This window comes from Centroberyx affinis, unplaced genomic scaffold, assembly GCF_046629955.1.
Source record: "Centroberyx affinis isolate AG114_WGS23_722 - 3 ecotype Tasmania unplaced genomic scaffold, CSIRO-AGI_Caff_v1 ptg002343l_1, whole genome shotgun sequence".
In the NCBI taxonomy this organism is placed as follows: Eukaryota; Metazoa; Chordata; class Actinopteri; order Beryciformes; family Berycidae; genus Centroberyx; species Centroberyx affinis.
In genome coordinates this window covers 131,457-145,740 of record NW_027280607.1, presented here as the reverse complement: position 1 = coordinate 145,740, position 14,284 = coordinate 131,457, and the positions used below count along the sequence as shown (strand labels likewise).

At 40.9% G+C, this 14,284-nt stretch overlaps 1 protein-coding gene across 1 annotated transcript; it reads left to right on the top strand.

The window, feature by feature from the left end:
- The first annotated feature begins 5,470 nt into the window (after positions 1–5,470).
- irf5 (interferon regulatory factor 5) lies at positions 5,471–13,211 on the top strand. Its single transcript, XM_071533228.1, has 9 exons — positions 5,471–5,659; positions 6,750–7,069; positions 8,527–8,713; positions 8,814–8,839; positions 8,939–8,966; positions 9,699–10,118; positions 10,910–11,299; positions 12,670–12,788; positions 13,007–13,211. The coding sequence occupies exons 2-9, from the start codon at positions 6,896–6,898 to the stop codon at positions 13,193–13,195; spliced, it is 1,533 nt and encodes a 510-aa protein (XP_071389329.1). The 5' UTR covers positions 5,471–5,659; positions 6,750–6,895; the 3' UTR covers positions 13,196–13,211.
- The last annotated feature ends 1,073 nt before the right edge of the window (positions 13,212–14,284 follow it).

The following is a 14,284-nucleotide window of genomic DNA, read 5'->3' as shown; positions in this document are numbered from 1 at the left end:
AATAGTCTGATAAAGTAGATTTGTTTCCAAATGTAGGTTACTGTGACACAGTAAACTGTCTTGTCTTTAGCTCTAGTCTCTTCTCCAAAACAAGAGCTGTGGCTTGAGAAGAGTCAGCTCAGTTAACCTGAACCCTTTTTTTGGCTTAAGCCAACTAGCCAATGTTAATGTCAACATGGGACTACTAGCCACTACTAATGCTAGCTTCAACTAGGTGTGTTAGCTAGTCTGCAAATCAGATGTGTTTTAACAAGACAGTAGCTGAGCAGATATTATGGTTAGCTAGCTAAAAAGCTGGCATTATCTGAACACAAAATCAGGTGTATCAATGATGAAATGATCGGTTCCAAGTCATAAACAGCACAGAAATGTGGCCATAATGTTGAGACAGTCAAGTCATAAGTTTAGAAACGCTGGTGTTGTCAAGAGCTGAAGACCTCCAATATGGCCGACAGAAGGTGTGTCACATCACCTAAAAGCCCTCTATTGAATGTGGCCCATTTATGAGCTTGGAACAAGTGTTTAAATACAGTCAAGTGGTCAGTTAATAGGAGTAACATTACCTTGATGATGAAGCGAAGCAGCTCAGTGACAAACAGGTGAGCCAAGCTGAAGGGAAAGTTGATGCACCGAAGATCCCATGCATATGATGTTTCATCACTGCTGTAGATCTGATGAAAAAAACAAAACATCATTAGTGGGAACCATTAATGGAAATGGTGGCGTATTACCACGTTTGAATGTCATTTACAGTACTTTGTTGGTAATGCGAGAATTCTTGCCTGGAAAAAAGCAAAGCAATTGAATTTCAACAACAAACATCATTATATTATGATATTATTCAAATATCAAATGTTCTTGGTCCTTAAAATGTCAGCAGAGGGGAAGACAGTTAGGGCCTTCATAACTAAATGATTTACTTTCTGTTGACTAAAGAGGCCACCTAACTGAAAAACAAAGCTGATTTATAACATGCACATTTTTTCACATAATCACCACATAATCAAAGTATAGTCCTGCACAAATCCCTTTAGTTTGAAAGTTACTGAGAATAAATGAGTGTGAGTTTGTCCACCAACTTGTTGTACAACTTTGACTTTACAAGAATCAAAGTTTGTGTATTATGGAATCATGAAATGTCGCTCACTGCTCATGGCGCTCCTCTATGTTGGCTGATGCTCCCCCTCTCTCTGTGTGTCTGCAGGTTCCAGCGATGCCATGCCCTCCTCTGCAGACTCCTTAGGAAACAAACACACACAGACACACACCAAACACCACAGATGACACCTTCATAGCCTTCTGTGTAAGGTTAACTAAATCATTATGAATCAGACAGCTACATGTGAACTGCATTAAAATACTATAATCTTTAAAATTTGCAACTATTCCATAAAAACAGATTCTGTTTCTGGCCCACTGTACTGTCAAGAATAAACTGTGGCCTTTAGAAATGTACTGTATAAAGATGCTGCCTACAGTTATTGTAATAAATGATAAAAAAGAGACAAAATATCTACTGTTGGTGAGTTCAGCTTTCTGTTGATGGAGCGCTGCTCGTGGCTGTTTATGTGACAGTTTGTATTTCACTCTTCAGTTTCAATCAATCATTTGTTGCGGCAGGAGACGATTCCCCACCTATGATCATACCCAACACCAGAATTTAATTTGATGCAGCCCCACTTTGTGATTTAGGCTGATGAGACGGGTGTATTTCACTTAAAACTCTTGCCTAGTGCCGCTTTAATCACCTTGGTTGTAATTTGAATGTAATATAGAGATTTTATCTTAATTAATTAATTTGCATTTCATTGTCTCAGATAATCTAATGGTTGAAAATCAGGTGATAGGCCATAATAATAATTCACTGTCATGTTGGATAATATATTACTTCTGATTGTCGGAGCTGAATATAGACTTGACACTAGTATCACATTACTTCTGGATTAAATGCTCATGTTACATTATTTTTGATTGTTAGTGCTGACTACAGGCTCTTTGGACCTGCATACCCGAAATGCCACTGGTGTGGTAGAATGACTGCGAACAACGAGACAGTAATGAAAATTGCCATCATGCTGCGACAGGAACAGAAGTTGCAATTACGTCTTTATATACAGTATATACTATATGAGTAGTGGGTGGGAACAGTTGTGCTCTACTTCATTTGCATTTACTCTAACTCTTTGATTGCAGACATGTGGCTTTGAAGTCACCACATGAAAACATGGGCAGTCTGGTGGATCCCTTGTTAGCACTGTCGCTCACAGCAACACGGGTTTGATTCCCGGTTCTTTCTGTGTGGATTTTACATATTCTCCTTGGTTTCATCCCACAGTCCAAAGACATGCGAGTCTTGCAGAATAAGCGGGTAAATGAATGAACATCACAACACACAGTACCTCCATGTCTGCTGAGGTACTTGAGGAGGAGCCGCTGAAGTTTGCTCCTCTTAAGTGAGAGTCCTGACAAAGAAAAACAAAATCAGACAGTCATCTTAATATACTCATCTTCGTCTGGTCTGTGCATTGAACATATCGTTAGATGTTGATTAGCAATGAGCCTCTGTCCTCTGCCCTGGTGCAGGCTGTGTGCACTTCACAGAAAATATAGTGAATATTTAGTTCATTATTGTGGCCATTTGGTCAACAAGTTGATTTGGATATCTCAGGGTTGGAGAAATAAAATTTTTCACCAAAGGTTACATGGTATATTGTGCAAATATTGTCTTTTTATTAAAAATCAGCTAAGCAATATCATTTACTGCTCATATGATGGAGGTTCCTCCATGATCAAAAGTGTATAAAACCATTTTACTATGGGGGAATCACTGAATATTTGTAATTCTTTTTTTTTCTTTTTTTTATTCTTTAGCATGAAAATGGTCAAATATCAGATAAAACAAAACAAAAAAAAATCTTCCATGACACTAAAAGCATTTAAGACTTGTTTGTAAAAAAAACATTTTTGTCTCCCATGATGTGATTTTATTTTTCATTTTGTTTTAGATATGGCTTCTAAATAGATTTCTGGCAGTTTTTGCTTGACCTTTTATCTCCATTATAATGATAAAAACTACAAGACCAAATTTAGACAAGGTATGACTCATATGACACCCATGAACCCACAGTTTCACATACACTTCAGAATATAATATTATATACAGAAAATTGGCATTGGCATCTGTAAACATGTTCTAAAGCATATGTGAAATATATTGGTTTACATTGGAAGGAATGCCAGGCGGCTGGGATTTAGCCTTCATCGCCACCTGGTGGTCATTATATATCATCATAGAGTTGTCTTACACTACAATATTCCTATAGGGATTTACAGTATAGTGTGCCTGTGGCACTCAATAGTGAGTTTATAGTGACCTTATGGAGCTATATGGTATTTGTTTTATCTCCTATGGTATCACCATAATATTCCTATAATATTCCTAAAGGGGCTTATAGTTTTTCTGTGAAACATCCTTGTAAAATCTACTATGGGATTGCTATAGGCCTTTCACTTTGGGGTCAAGTGCAGTTGCCCATCATGCTCAACCAGAACTAAGTTACATACCATTTCACTTTCACTGACATAAATATTACCTGCATGTTAAAGTATCTCATACTCTTGTATTCTTAAAGTCAACAGTATGGCATGGCCAAGAAGATGCCAGGTGTCTTGCTGTACATAAATGTTTAATATTGGTTTAATTTCTAATAAATGTGGGTGGGTGGGGTCTACATCCTAGTTTATCTTGGCAAAAGTTTGAATGAGGCATTTGTGAAATAAGATGATACCATTAAAAATTAATTAGTCCAGGTAACTGGTAACTGATGTTAGATGCAGAGACTTTTTAGTGAATTGATGCTCTTGTCCTGGGCTACAGTACCAGTGACGACTGTTTTAAACTAACTTCTACATGGCTCTGAATGGGAACGCCTCTTCAACAGAGACACACTGAGGCTTTAGTACTGAGCTATTACAGAAAATGAAACAAAGTTCTGCTTCCGCCCAATGTGCAGCCACCCGGAAGGGCGGTACCTGAGCAACTTCTGCAAATACACACAGTTCTTCTGTTTGCCCGCCAAGCCGCGGCAGAAGGACAGAATAAGACCGGGAGTACGGTGGATTGGCCTTCAAAATAAAAGCGTAAACCTGTCACTCCGCTCTGAGTATTTTTTTTTTAATTAGTGATTTTACTTTTACTTAAGTATGTTATGAATTTAGTATTGTACTTTGCTAGATTTTAAATCGCATCCTTTACAGAGTACAAACAATTTTGTATAATTAATGTCGATTAATGCTTTACTTTGTTTATACACTTTATCATATTTTTCTACTTAATCTTAAATCTTTAATCTTAAAGTCTGTATTGCACTGTATTGGAAAGATCATGTAACAATAGTCTCTTATGTAATAAAATAAGCCTATATTTTGGATGAGCTACATTTTACTTTTTCTTCAGTAGATTTTTACACTAGTAATTTTACTTTTACTTAAGTAGAATTTCAGCGAAGTAACAATAGCCTACGTTATTTCTACTTGGGTAGGATATTTTGGTGCTCTTCCTTGTGAGTGTTGGGCTGTATATCAAAATGCTGAGTGGAATCATTACAATAGATATGGAGGGAAACTCTAGCTCTTCTAGACATATACGTTTTGAAAAGTGCTATATAAATAAAGAAGATAAGTGTGGTGTGATATGGTGTTTGAGATTTTTTTTTTTATTTTGAGAACCTAACATATACAGTATGTGGCAGATATTCTGGGGCTGCCATTCTGTGGCCTATAGGAACGATTGTGCCACTGAAAAAGGTAAAACCATATAACGTTAGCTAAAACGCACTCATGCATATGTTTATGTCAGAGTTAAGTTTTATTTCTACAATTATTTAACAGAGGCAGAGCTACTCTGGAGGTAGAAATAATCTCATTAGTTGAGTCAGTCAATGGAGCCAAAGTTTTTTGGAGTGCAAGTTAGCATAATGGTGAACTTGAACTCTGGTCAAAATAGAAATAAAAAAATATACATTACTTTTCTACCCTCTGCCTTTGTCTAATTTTATTAACTCAGTTTTATTTCTTTGTTACTATCATTATTTTTTATATGTTATTATTATTATTATTTATGGCCATGGCATTCATAAACTTGGAAGGTCAGCAGCTAGCTTACCTGGCTACTTTGAAGGTCAGCTAGGCTAAACTAGCTAATTAACCTAACCTTTTTTGCAGTTAACGTTAGTAGCAAGAGTGCCACATTTCATATATTATAATTATATATTACCTACTTTCTTACCCCTTGCCTTTTAACTGTGCTTCAGTCTAACGTTACTTACCAAAATGGTTGTTCATGTTCAGTAATATCGCTAGTAACGTTAAAGCTTCTATTTTGAAGTTTTTGACCGGACGTTCTGGTTTTCATTCTGTGTCGCTTGACACTCCAGGCTGTGAGCGGCTGCTCATTGACGACACCTTTCACATGTTTTCTGGGAAGTGCCACTTCTTTGGTTTGTGTCAGTGTTTAGTGTTGTGTTAAAAAATCTTTTTGGCCGTCAATATAAGCCTCATACCTACCGCCAGCTGCTGCTCTGGAGCCTGGGAGTCACAAATTCGCCAGCAGCTGTCCGTCCCACACGGTGCAAGTCGCTCCTTGGCTCTCCAACATCAGGTGGGTCCATCATTTATTTGAAATCATTGCAAATAGGCTGAGATACCAACCTGAGGTCAGTTAAACAAAGAAATCAAACATTCATTCAGTTCTCTGTCTCTTTTTTTCTCTCTCAAACTTTTTCCTCGTGAATCATCTCAACTGCCATTTCGCCAGCATGAAATTCAAATTAAAGTTTCCCAATAAGAAAGACTTTTTTGCAACAACAGTCCTCATAGGTTATATGATACAGACATATAACTCGCTAATGCTGAAATCAATAGTGTTTTGTCTAGAAACTACTGAAAGTGAGTTTCTTCACTTATTGTTTACTATTAGCCCTAGATAAATTGCAGTTCAGTTCAAGTTCTTACTACTTTTAGGACCACATTAGCATTCCTTCACACCTTGCAGCATGAGAAGTACTAAATAGACGTGCAAAGCCTTGAAGAGGGAGGTGTTTATCACACCAGCAGCACACTTGAAACTGTCAGTTTGTACTTTATTTTCACCTTTTCACGTGTCTGTGTGTGTGTGTGTGTGTGAGAGAGAGAAAGAGAAAGAGAGAGAGAGTGTTTACCCATGCAGATCCATCTGTATACTGAGTGTCTCAGTCTGGTATCACTTGCCTTTCTGGCTGTGAATGAATTACTTGCATTCATTTCTGTATTCACTGATGTCACATATATGGGATTCAGTCATTCATCTGGATATTATAAAAGGTTTTATGTTGGCTAAAACTATCATTACACATAATTAATCTGGATGCACTGATCCTAGAAATCACTGTTCCTCTCATACTCCTCAGCTTGCTCTGTTTCTAATGGATCAGTCCCTAAACAGAGGCCTGTTGCCATCACACATACTGACATTCTGTGTTGCTTACCTTTTCTGTCTGACCGCCTACTAGCTATGGGTTATTGAAGGCTGGTACTGATACCATATTTTTGTATTAAAGCTGCTGATAGAGGCCCAGATGCCCAAAAATTACAACTACCGGTATGCAGTATTTCCCCTAAGAATTTTCTTCTTATCAGGGTGGAAAAGCCTCTGAAACTGCATTTAGACCATCATGAGACACTAAAATCTCATCCACTCTGTTCCTTTCCAGACACGAGGCCGTTTCAGGCTGCATGGGAGCATCGTCCCTCCAGGATCCAGGACTACAAGCCCACAAAGATTCCTATCCCCACTTTCCCTCCTTTACCCCACCCCCCGGGACTCTCAGTAGTGTCCACAGTGTCCCGTTTTTCCGCCATGAGCATCCAGCCCCGCAGGATCCGTCTGAAGCCCTGGCTGCTGGCCCAGGTGAACAGCGGCCACTACCCGGGCCTGCAGTGGCTCAACCCGGACCACCGGCTCTTCCAGATCCCCTGGAGACACGCCACGCGCCACCTGCCCATGTCCGAGGAGGAGAACACCATCTTTAAGGTCAGGCGAACATAGGGATGAGTCTCAGTTATGCAGATGAAGAGGAGGCAGGAGAGTTTAAAGGGGAAATTACAAAGACTGATTCACGCGGATCTTATATGCACTAGAATAATTTGGGGGAGTTGGTATTAATTTAGTTTATTTACAAGGCCTCGAATACAAATCAATACTATGTGAGCAAAATAATGAGATTTGAGTTTCCAACTGAATTAAATTTTCTTGTCAGGGTGGAAAAGCCTCTGAAACAGCATTGACAGAATGATGAAGACAAGCCTTACGCCTCTAAAACTCTATTTAAACCCATATAAATGGAGTAGTTCAACCTACAGCATTAAAATACTTCTCACGGGTTAATGCATCAATAATTGAACACTCTGAAAGTACATTTTACTGCTAATTAGTGAACAACAGTATACATTCAGCAGTTCTAAAGCAGCACATGGTTGACATTCAGCCAGAAAAGTGAGAACTGACAGGAGGAAAGAGCTGCAGCAACTTCCTTATCCAGAGTCGCGTGTTGCTAGAAGAGGCCCAACTGTTTCAGTGAAGTGAAAAGGCCATAGTTTCATTTCACTGTTCTCAAGTGTTTTTTGTCATTCTGGGATTTCCTAAACATCCTCATGATCTCCTGCGCTAGTTCAACTTTTGCATACATGGGATCGTTTCCTCGTTCGCACTGACCTTGTTCTCCATTTGTTTCTGACTATTGTTCTCTCTTTATTTCTGGTCAGTGCGGTCAGTATGCGGTGTGCCAGCGGGCCTTTATATTCGTTGATGTACAATGGAGGCATATGATGTCTTAGGATGTTTGCCATGTGTTAGTATGAGCTGCCAGTAGCAATATTGACATAGTGGCCCCAAGCTTTGATTCATACACATTTGGTCACAGGGAAAGTCTGGAAATGTATAGAGAAAGAATTTGGTCATTTCAAAAATTCTTGAAAAGTTTGGAAGTTTCACAAAAAAAATAATAATTTGATTTTAGTAAAAATATTGTTGTACTGTCCCAGTATACATAAGACCACACATTTTCTCCTCTGTCATCTCATATGCTCTGTGTAATATGGCATATTTGTAGTTTGGAGTAGCAAGATCGGCATAAATCACTGAACACCAAAATCTTCGAATGAAATCAAGGAATTAAAGGGCAGTCCTTCTCCTCCATGGATTATGTCACTACACTTAGTTTGCCATCTCAGAAATTTGGTTTTGATATAGTTTGGAGTTGAAAGAAAGTGAATGGCGTCTAGAGCTAAGGAAATAAGTCACATGATAACTGCTTGTTTGATAATAGCATGAAAAAATCCACAGGGATTTTTATAGGGGAAAGAAGAGACTAGATGGAAAATAAGCTTAACATTCACCGTGATCAGATTTATCCTTTAAGGTCTGGAAACAGTACGGACTTCTGAAGTTGACCCTGTTCTAAACCGGTCTGTCCCCGCTGTGTCCGTCAGGCCTGGGCTCTGGAAACAGGGAAGTACCAGGAGGGTGTGGATGAACCCGACCCGGCCAAGTGGAAGGCCAACCTGCGCTGCGCCCTCAACAAGAGCCGCGAGTTCAAACTCAAGTACGACGGCACCAAGGAGACTCCGGTTCAGCCGTACAAGATCTACGAGGTGTGCGACCAGGCCGGTAACGGAGGTAAGTGTGCTTTACCGTGTGCGAGCGAGAGATCGATTGGTGACATTTAAGCTCTCAACCTCATCCTCATTGATGTCCGTTATTTTGAATTTTCTTTCAGATGCTGCTGATGAGGAGGAGGAAGAGGTAAGGAATGGAATGTGTCAAATACAAGGAGGCTGTTGGTTCAAAATATTTTTTGTGACTTCAACATCAGAAATCGTAATCTAATTCTCTCCTTCTCAGATGCCGAATCTTGTGGGTCTCTCAATCAGTAAGTAAAACGATCACAGAAATATACTTTGTAGTAGGATGTCACTGCACACATTTATTCACTGCATGGTGAATCTGTTCATTAGTGTTTTCCACCCACATCAGATGGTTAATGGACACAATCACCATGAAGTTGGTCAGTGTACACATTAGTCTAAATTCCTTGAGAATGGAGGTCATTCAAATTGGTGCAATGCACTTGAACACTGAGACTTAAATGAAAAATCCACCCTAGAACACTTCAACACTGTTACAAAGACAGCCATTGGGGATGTAGCTTGCATTTCTGGGTCCATTTTGTTGTTTTCTGGTGTATTTTTCCAGCGGATAACTAACCAAACGTAGACAACATGACATCGCGTTGAGATATTTCTAGCAGCTACAATGAAGTTTGGTGACAGAATTCTTTCAGCTATCTAAAACATACATGTCAAATGTCACTTTTTCCCGACTGAAAAACTCTTAGCTGGTATGCTATTGCTTCATCGCGAAATCCTAGAATTCAGTGAACATCACAGATAGATGATATCTAACAGTGTTAGAGTATTCGAGGGTGGATCTTTCTTAACACAAAATATGAAATGTGCATGTATTCTGAAACAAATTCTACAGTAGAACACTAAATTTTATGCCTGTTTGGTAGATGGTAGAATTCAGATGTTTGAGGTTTGAGTAAAGGAGGTTCTACTGTACTTGTGCTATGTTTGAGATGCTTCTCCACTATCTTCTCCAGACCCCAGAATCAGTGACACACCGTCGTTCCCCGGCTTCCCCGCACACACAGAAGTGATCCACTTCAGCACGCCGGTCAACAACACATTCGGACCAACCCACCTCATCCCAATTCCTCTCCTGGCAGACGGCGGCAGAGGCCTCCCCATGACCTCTGACCTCCCTCGGCCAGAGTTCCAGACGCGGGTGCAGCTGGTGGGCGGCGAGCATCGGGGGAGCTTCGGGCATCTCGGAGGACTCCCCAACGGGCTGGGTGTGCCGCCCCCCACCCTCCCGGAGCTGCCCTCCATGCCTCCCTCCGCCGCCGCTGCCGCACCCCCGGAGCCCACCCCGATGGACGCCAGCCCCATGCCGGGCGTCCAGACCCAGGGCGACGCACAGGCCCAGCCTTGCAAGTACGACCTGCTGAACAGCCTGCCGTGTGAGTAGAACCTTCTCCTTCACCTCAGAAAGTGTTTGTTTTGTGCAGGAAGGTTAAAGCTACAGTATGCAACAAGTGTGTTAGACGGAACGCAGCCAATCTGCAATGACTTCCCTGCTCTGCACAGACTGATCATGTATATTTATTTATTATTCCAATGTGACAAGTTGCATATTGCAGCTTTAAATTGCGAGTGTTTTTTGAGATGCATCTCATCCCAGTAGCAGTAGCCTAATATAGTGATTATGTGGTTTATATGGGTTTTAGTGGTGCAGTCTGTTACACTGCTGCACATGCATGTCACACCCAGCCATTGGCACACAATGGCACAAGGTGTGGTAGATGGTGTGACAGGTTCTGTGGTTAGACAGTGAAAATACTGTCTCATTTTTCATTGTGTACATGAGAACAGCTTACTCAGCATTTGACTAGATATGGATAGGGTCACAATAGCATGGACAAAATATCATATCATAATCATAATATTGTTCTTGCATTTGACCAAATATTTGAATGGATTTGTTTTTTTCCAAATCAGATTATAGTCATGTGGCATCATTTATCGCTGCCTTAAAAAAGAAACAATGAACAATGATGCAGTATATTGTTGATGAAAGCACTGTAAAAATGCATACTTCCAAGCCCCAAGTGGTGTTGCACTGAAATTGGGTGTGACTGCTAAATAAAAGGTATTTTAGAGTGCAGTGCAGCACTATTTCTTTAGTTCCTTTCTCTCTTTCTCTTTCTTTTAATTCCTTTCTCTTATCTTTCTCATACGTGTGTCTCTCCAGTGACGGACCTGGACCTGAAATTCCAGTACCGTGGTCGTACGACGGGCTCCCTGACCGTCAGTAACCCCCAGGGCTGCCGGCTGTACTACGGCCACCTGGAGCCCACCCCGGAGCAGGTGGACCTGTTCGGGCCCGTCACCCTCCAGCAGGTCCTGTTCCCCAGCACCGCCGACATCCAGAACCAGAAACAGAAGTTCTACACCGAGGCCCTGCTGGACGTGATGGACCGGGGCCTGATCCTGGAGATCTGGGAGCAGGACATCTACGCGATCCGCCTGTGCCAGTGCAAGGTGTACTGGTCCGGACCGGGAATGCATGAACATGGCCCGCCCAATCCTATCGAGCGCGAGAAGAAGATCAAAGTGTTCAGCCTCAACAACTTCTTGGAAGGTGAAGTGCTGAAATCACGTAGTTATACTATTTGTAGTGTTGTTAAAATGCCAGAATTTAGATTTCAGTATCAATATTAAAGGAAAAGTTCACCCAAAAGGAAAATTCAGTCATTATCTGCTCACCCCCATGTCAGACCAGGTGTCACCTTTTGTATAGCTCCAAAAAATGCAGAAAAGTCCATCAAATTCAATCAAACAGCTCATGCATTATAATCAACTTTTTTGTGTGTTGTGTTTTCCTGACAATGCTCTGGTCCTATAGCGCTCTGGCACTGTAACCAAAATAGTTCCATATTTGGCTCCTGGCACCAGTTTAGGTGGACTGGCATTCAGTTCAACACATGGTGGACTGATGCTGTTCCCATGTTTTCATTTTGCACCAACAGACTGCAGCTCTGTCTATTCCAGTCCACATGTAGACAATTCAATCCTTCCCAACGGTATTGAAATTTCAGTTATCAGGACAATACTAAACTTTTTTGCCTTGTGCATGTTATTTTTGATCTGTGATCTGTCATTGCCGTCTTGGAATCTCTCCTTTGTTATTTAGGCCACTAAGGCCAGCATCACACTTAATGCGTTGAATGCATTGCTTTCCAATGGAAGTTCATTAATTTCAAATGAGAGAATCTGTCACTGCTCCATCCTTGTGTTGCAATGCAGGTGTTGCAAACATTGGATTTATTCTATTTGTGTTGACAATGCATGGATACTAGGGCTGGGCAATATATCTATATTATATTGATATCGTGATATGAGACTAGATATCGTCTTAGATTTTGGATATCGTAATATGGCATAAGTGTTGTCTTTTCCTGGTTTTAAAGGCTGCATTACAGTAAAGTGATGTCATTTTCTGAACTTGCTGTTCCATTATTTGCCTTTACCCACTTGGTCATTATATCCACATTACTGATGATTATTTCTCAAAAATCTCATTGTGTACTGTAAATATTTTGTGAAAGCACCAATAGTCATCCCTACAATATTGTCGCAATATCGATATCGAGGTATTTGGTAAAAAATATTGTGATATTTGATTTTGTCCATATCGCCCAGCCCTAATGGATACCCTAAACGTGTTTTTTTTACCAGCTCTCGGCGAAGATTTCATGATGGAAACATTTCAGTGAATCAAAGATACAACGGAAATTTATGTTGTAATACTGCAATCAATAACCATGTTTCATCTCAATTCGTAATGCATTTGTAAACTGTGATGCAAACTGTGGGCAGAGTTCTACACAAGGATGTTGTGGCTCAAACGTATTATGTGTGAATCCGGAATTATTTTTGTATTGATTTGATTGGATTCTGTTGCTTAAGTATACTTTTATCCTTCTGTCTGGACACACATATGGAAAACAGGGCTGATCATGTTCCAGAAGGGTGAGGCCCCAAACCCTCCTCCCTTTGAGATCTACTTCTGCTTTGGGGAGGACTGGCCAGACAAGAAACCCAAGGAAAAGAAACTTATCATTGTCCAGGTCAGCAGTTCTCTCTGATTTAATGTGGCATGCATTGGCTGGCCTTCAGTCAAACTTGTTAAGTCATCCTATTTTAGTGGGTATAGACTGGTGAGAGCTATTAGTCGTGACAATAAAACTTTTGGCTACATAAACCAAATGCAGCAGCACAAAGGAATTCAGTTTTCAGTGAAGTAACAACTCTTCTCCAGCAGTAATGTCTCTCTCACTGGCCTCAGGTTGTCCCTGTTGTGGCACGGATCCTGACAGAGATGTTCTCTGGAGAACTCAGCTGGTCCACAGACAGCATCCGGCTGCAGATCTCCAACCCTGATGTGAAGGACCAGACAGTGGAGCAATTTAAGGAGTTGCAGAGGCTCCTCCAGAGCCAGCACACCCAAGGGCCCTGGGCCTCTAATGTACCCTGAAGCAGAGGGTCAAAGACCGGGGACAACCTGCATCGTGACACACACACAAGAGCCTGAGGCTAACCTCCTCAGGAAGAGTGCTTCCACCAGGATCTCTAGCCCCTTCAAGTGTGTGTGCAACATTGAACTTATCGCCTCATCATGCATCAACACTGCTGCTATTCTGACAGATTGTGGTTGTTGCAGGTCCGATTGTGTCTATGTGGTGGTCTGCACCTACAAAGTTTCTAACTTTCTTCTGCTTTGGCCTTGCCTTTCATAATGTTGCATCATTTTGATGAATTAACATAGCTAGCTAGCAAGCACTAATTACGTAGCATTAATTGAAAAAGAGTAAAACCTAATAAAATGACTTCTGAGTTTACCATCGACCCCATCGATGGCTGCAGCCATTCTCCAAGCACCATTTTTGAGACATTTATTCCTGTAGTCTTTCAAATAAAAGTTGCAGAGAACTGGAAAGCTTTGAGCGGCTGTTCTCATCCATTTTGCCCTTGCCAGGAGGAACTGTTCATGAAACTAAATCACATCGGTAGGGGAACAAGGAGGCACAGAAATCTGATTGGCTGTTTACGGCAGATGAACCCAAGTCTTCTCTGCCGACAAGCTTGTTAAATGCCCACAAATGAGCCGAGTTTCCCTGGTCGCTCAGCTCTAAAGAAAGTGAATGGACTTCTGGGACTAGATCATGTTGCTCGCAGTGTGAATGCAGGGTAACACTTGTGAAACCGGACCCAGCATTGAAAGTTAATAGCAGTCCTGTGCAGTATTGAGTTAACCTCTGAGGTATTGAATGACCTACACACCGACCACTGTATTTTAATTTCTCTTGGCTAATAAGTATCCCCTTAAAATTGTATTGTAAGGATTTCAATAAATACCACTGCAGTATTCTTTCATATGGGGTCAGGTATTGCCCCTCCTCCCTCATTTGCCAGCTTTCAGTCGCCTCTATTGCATTCTTAACCACATCTAGTGTGAACCAACAATCAGGCAACAAGCTTTTGTGAATGGCAAACTCATCCGTTACTGGCATCCTATCCACAATTTATATATTACTATGCCACAAGATGCATTCTTTCAAAGCCA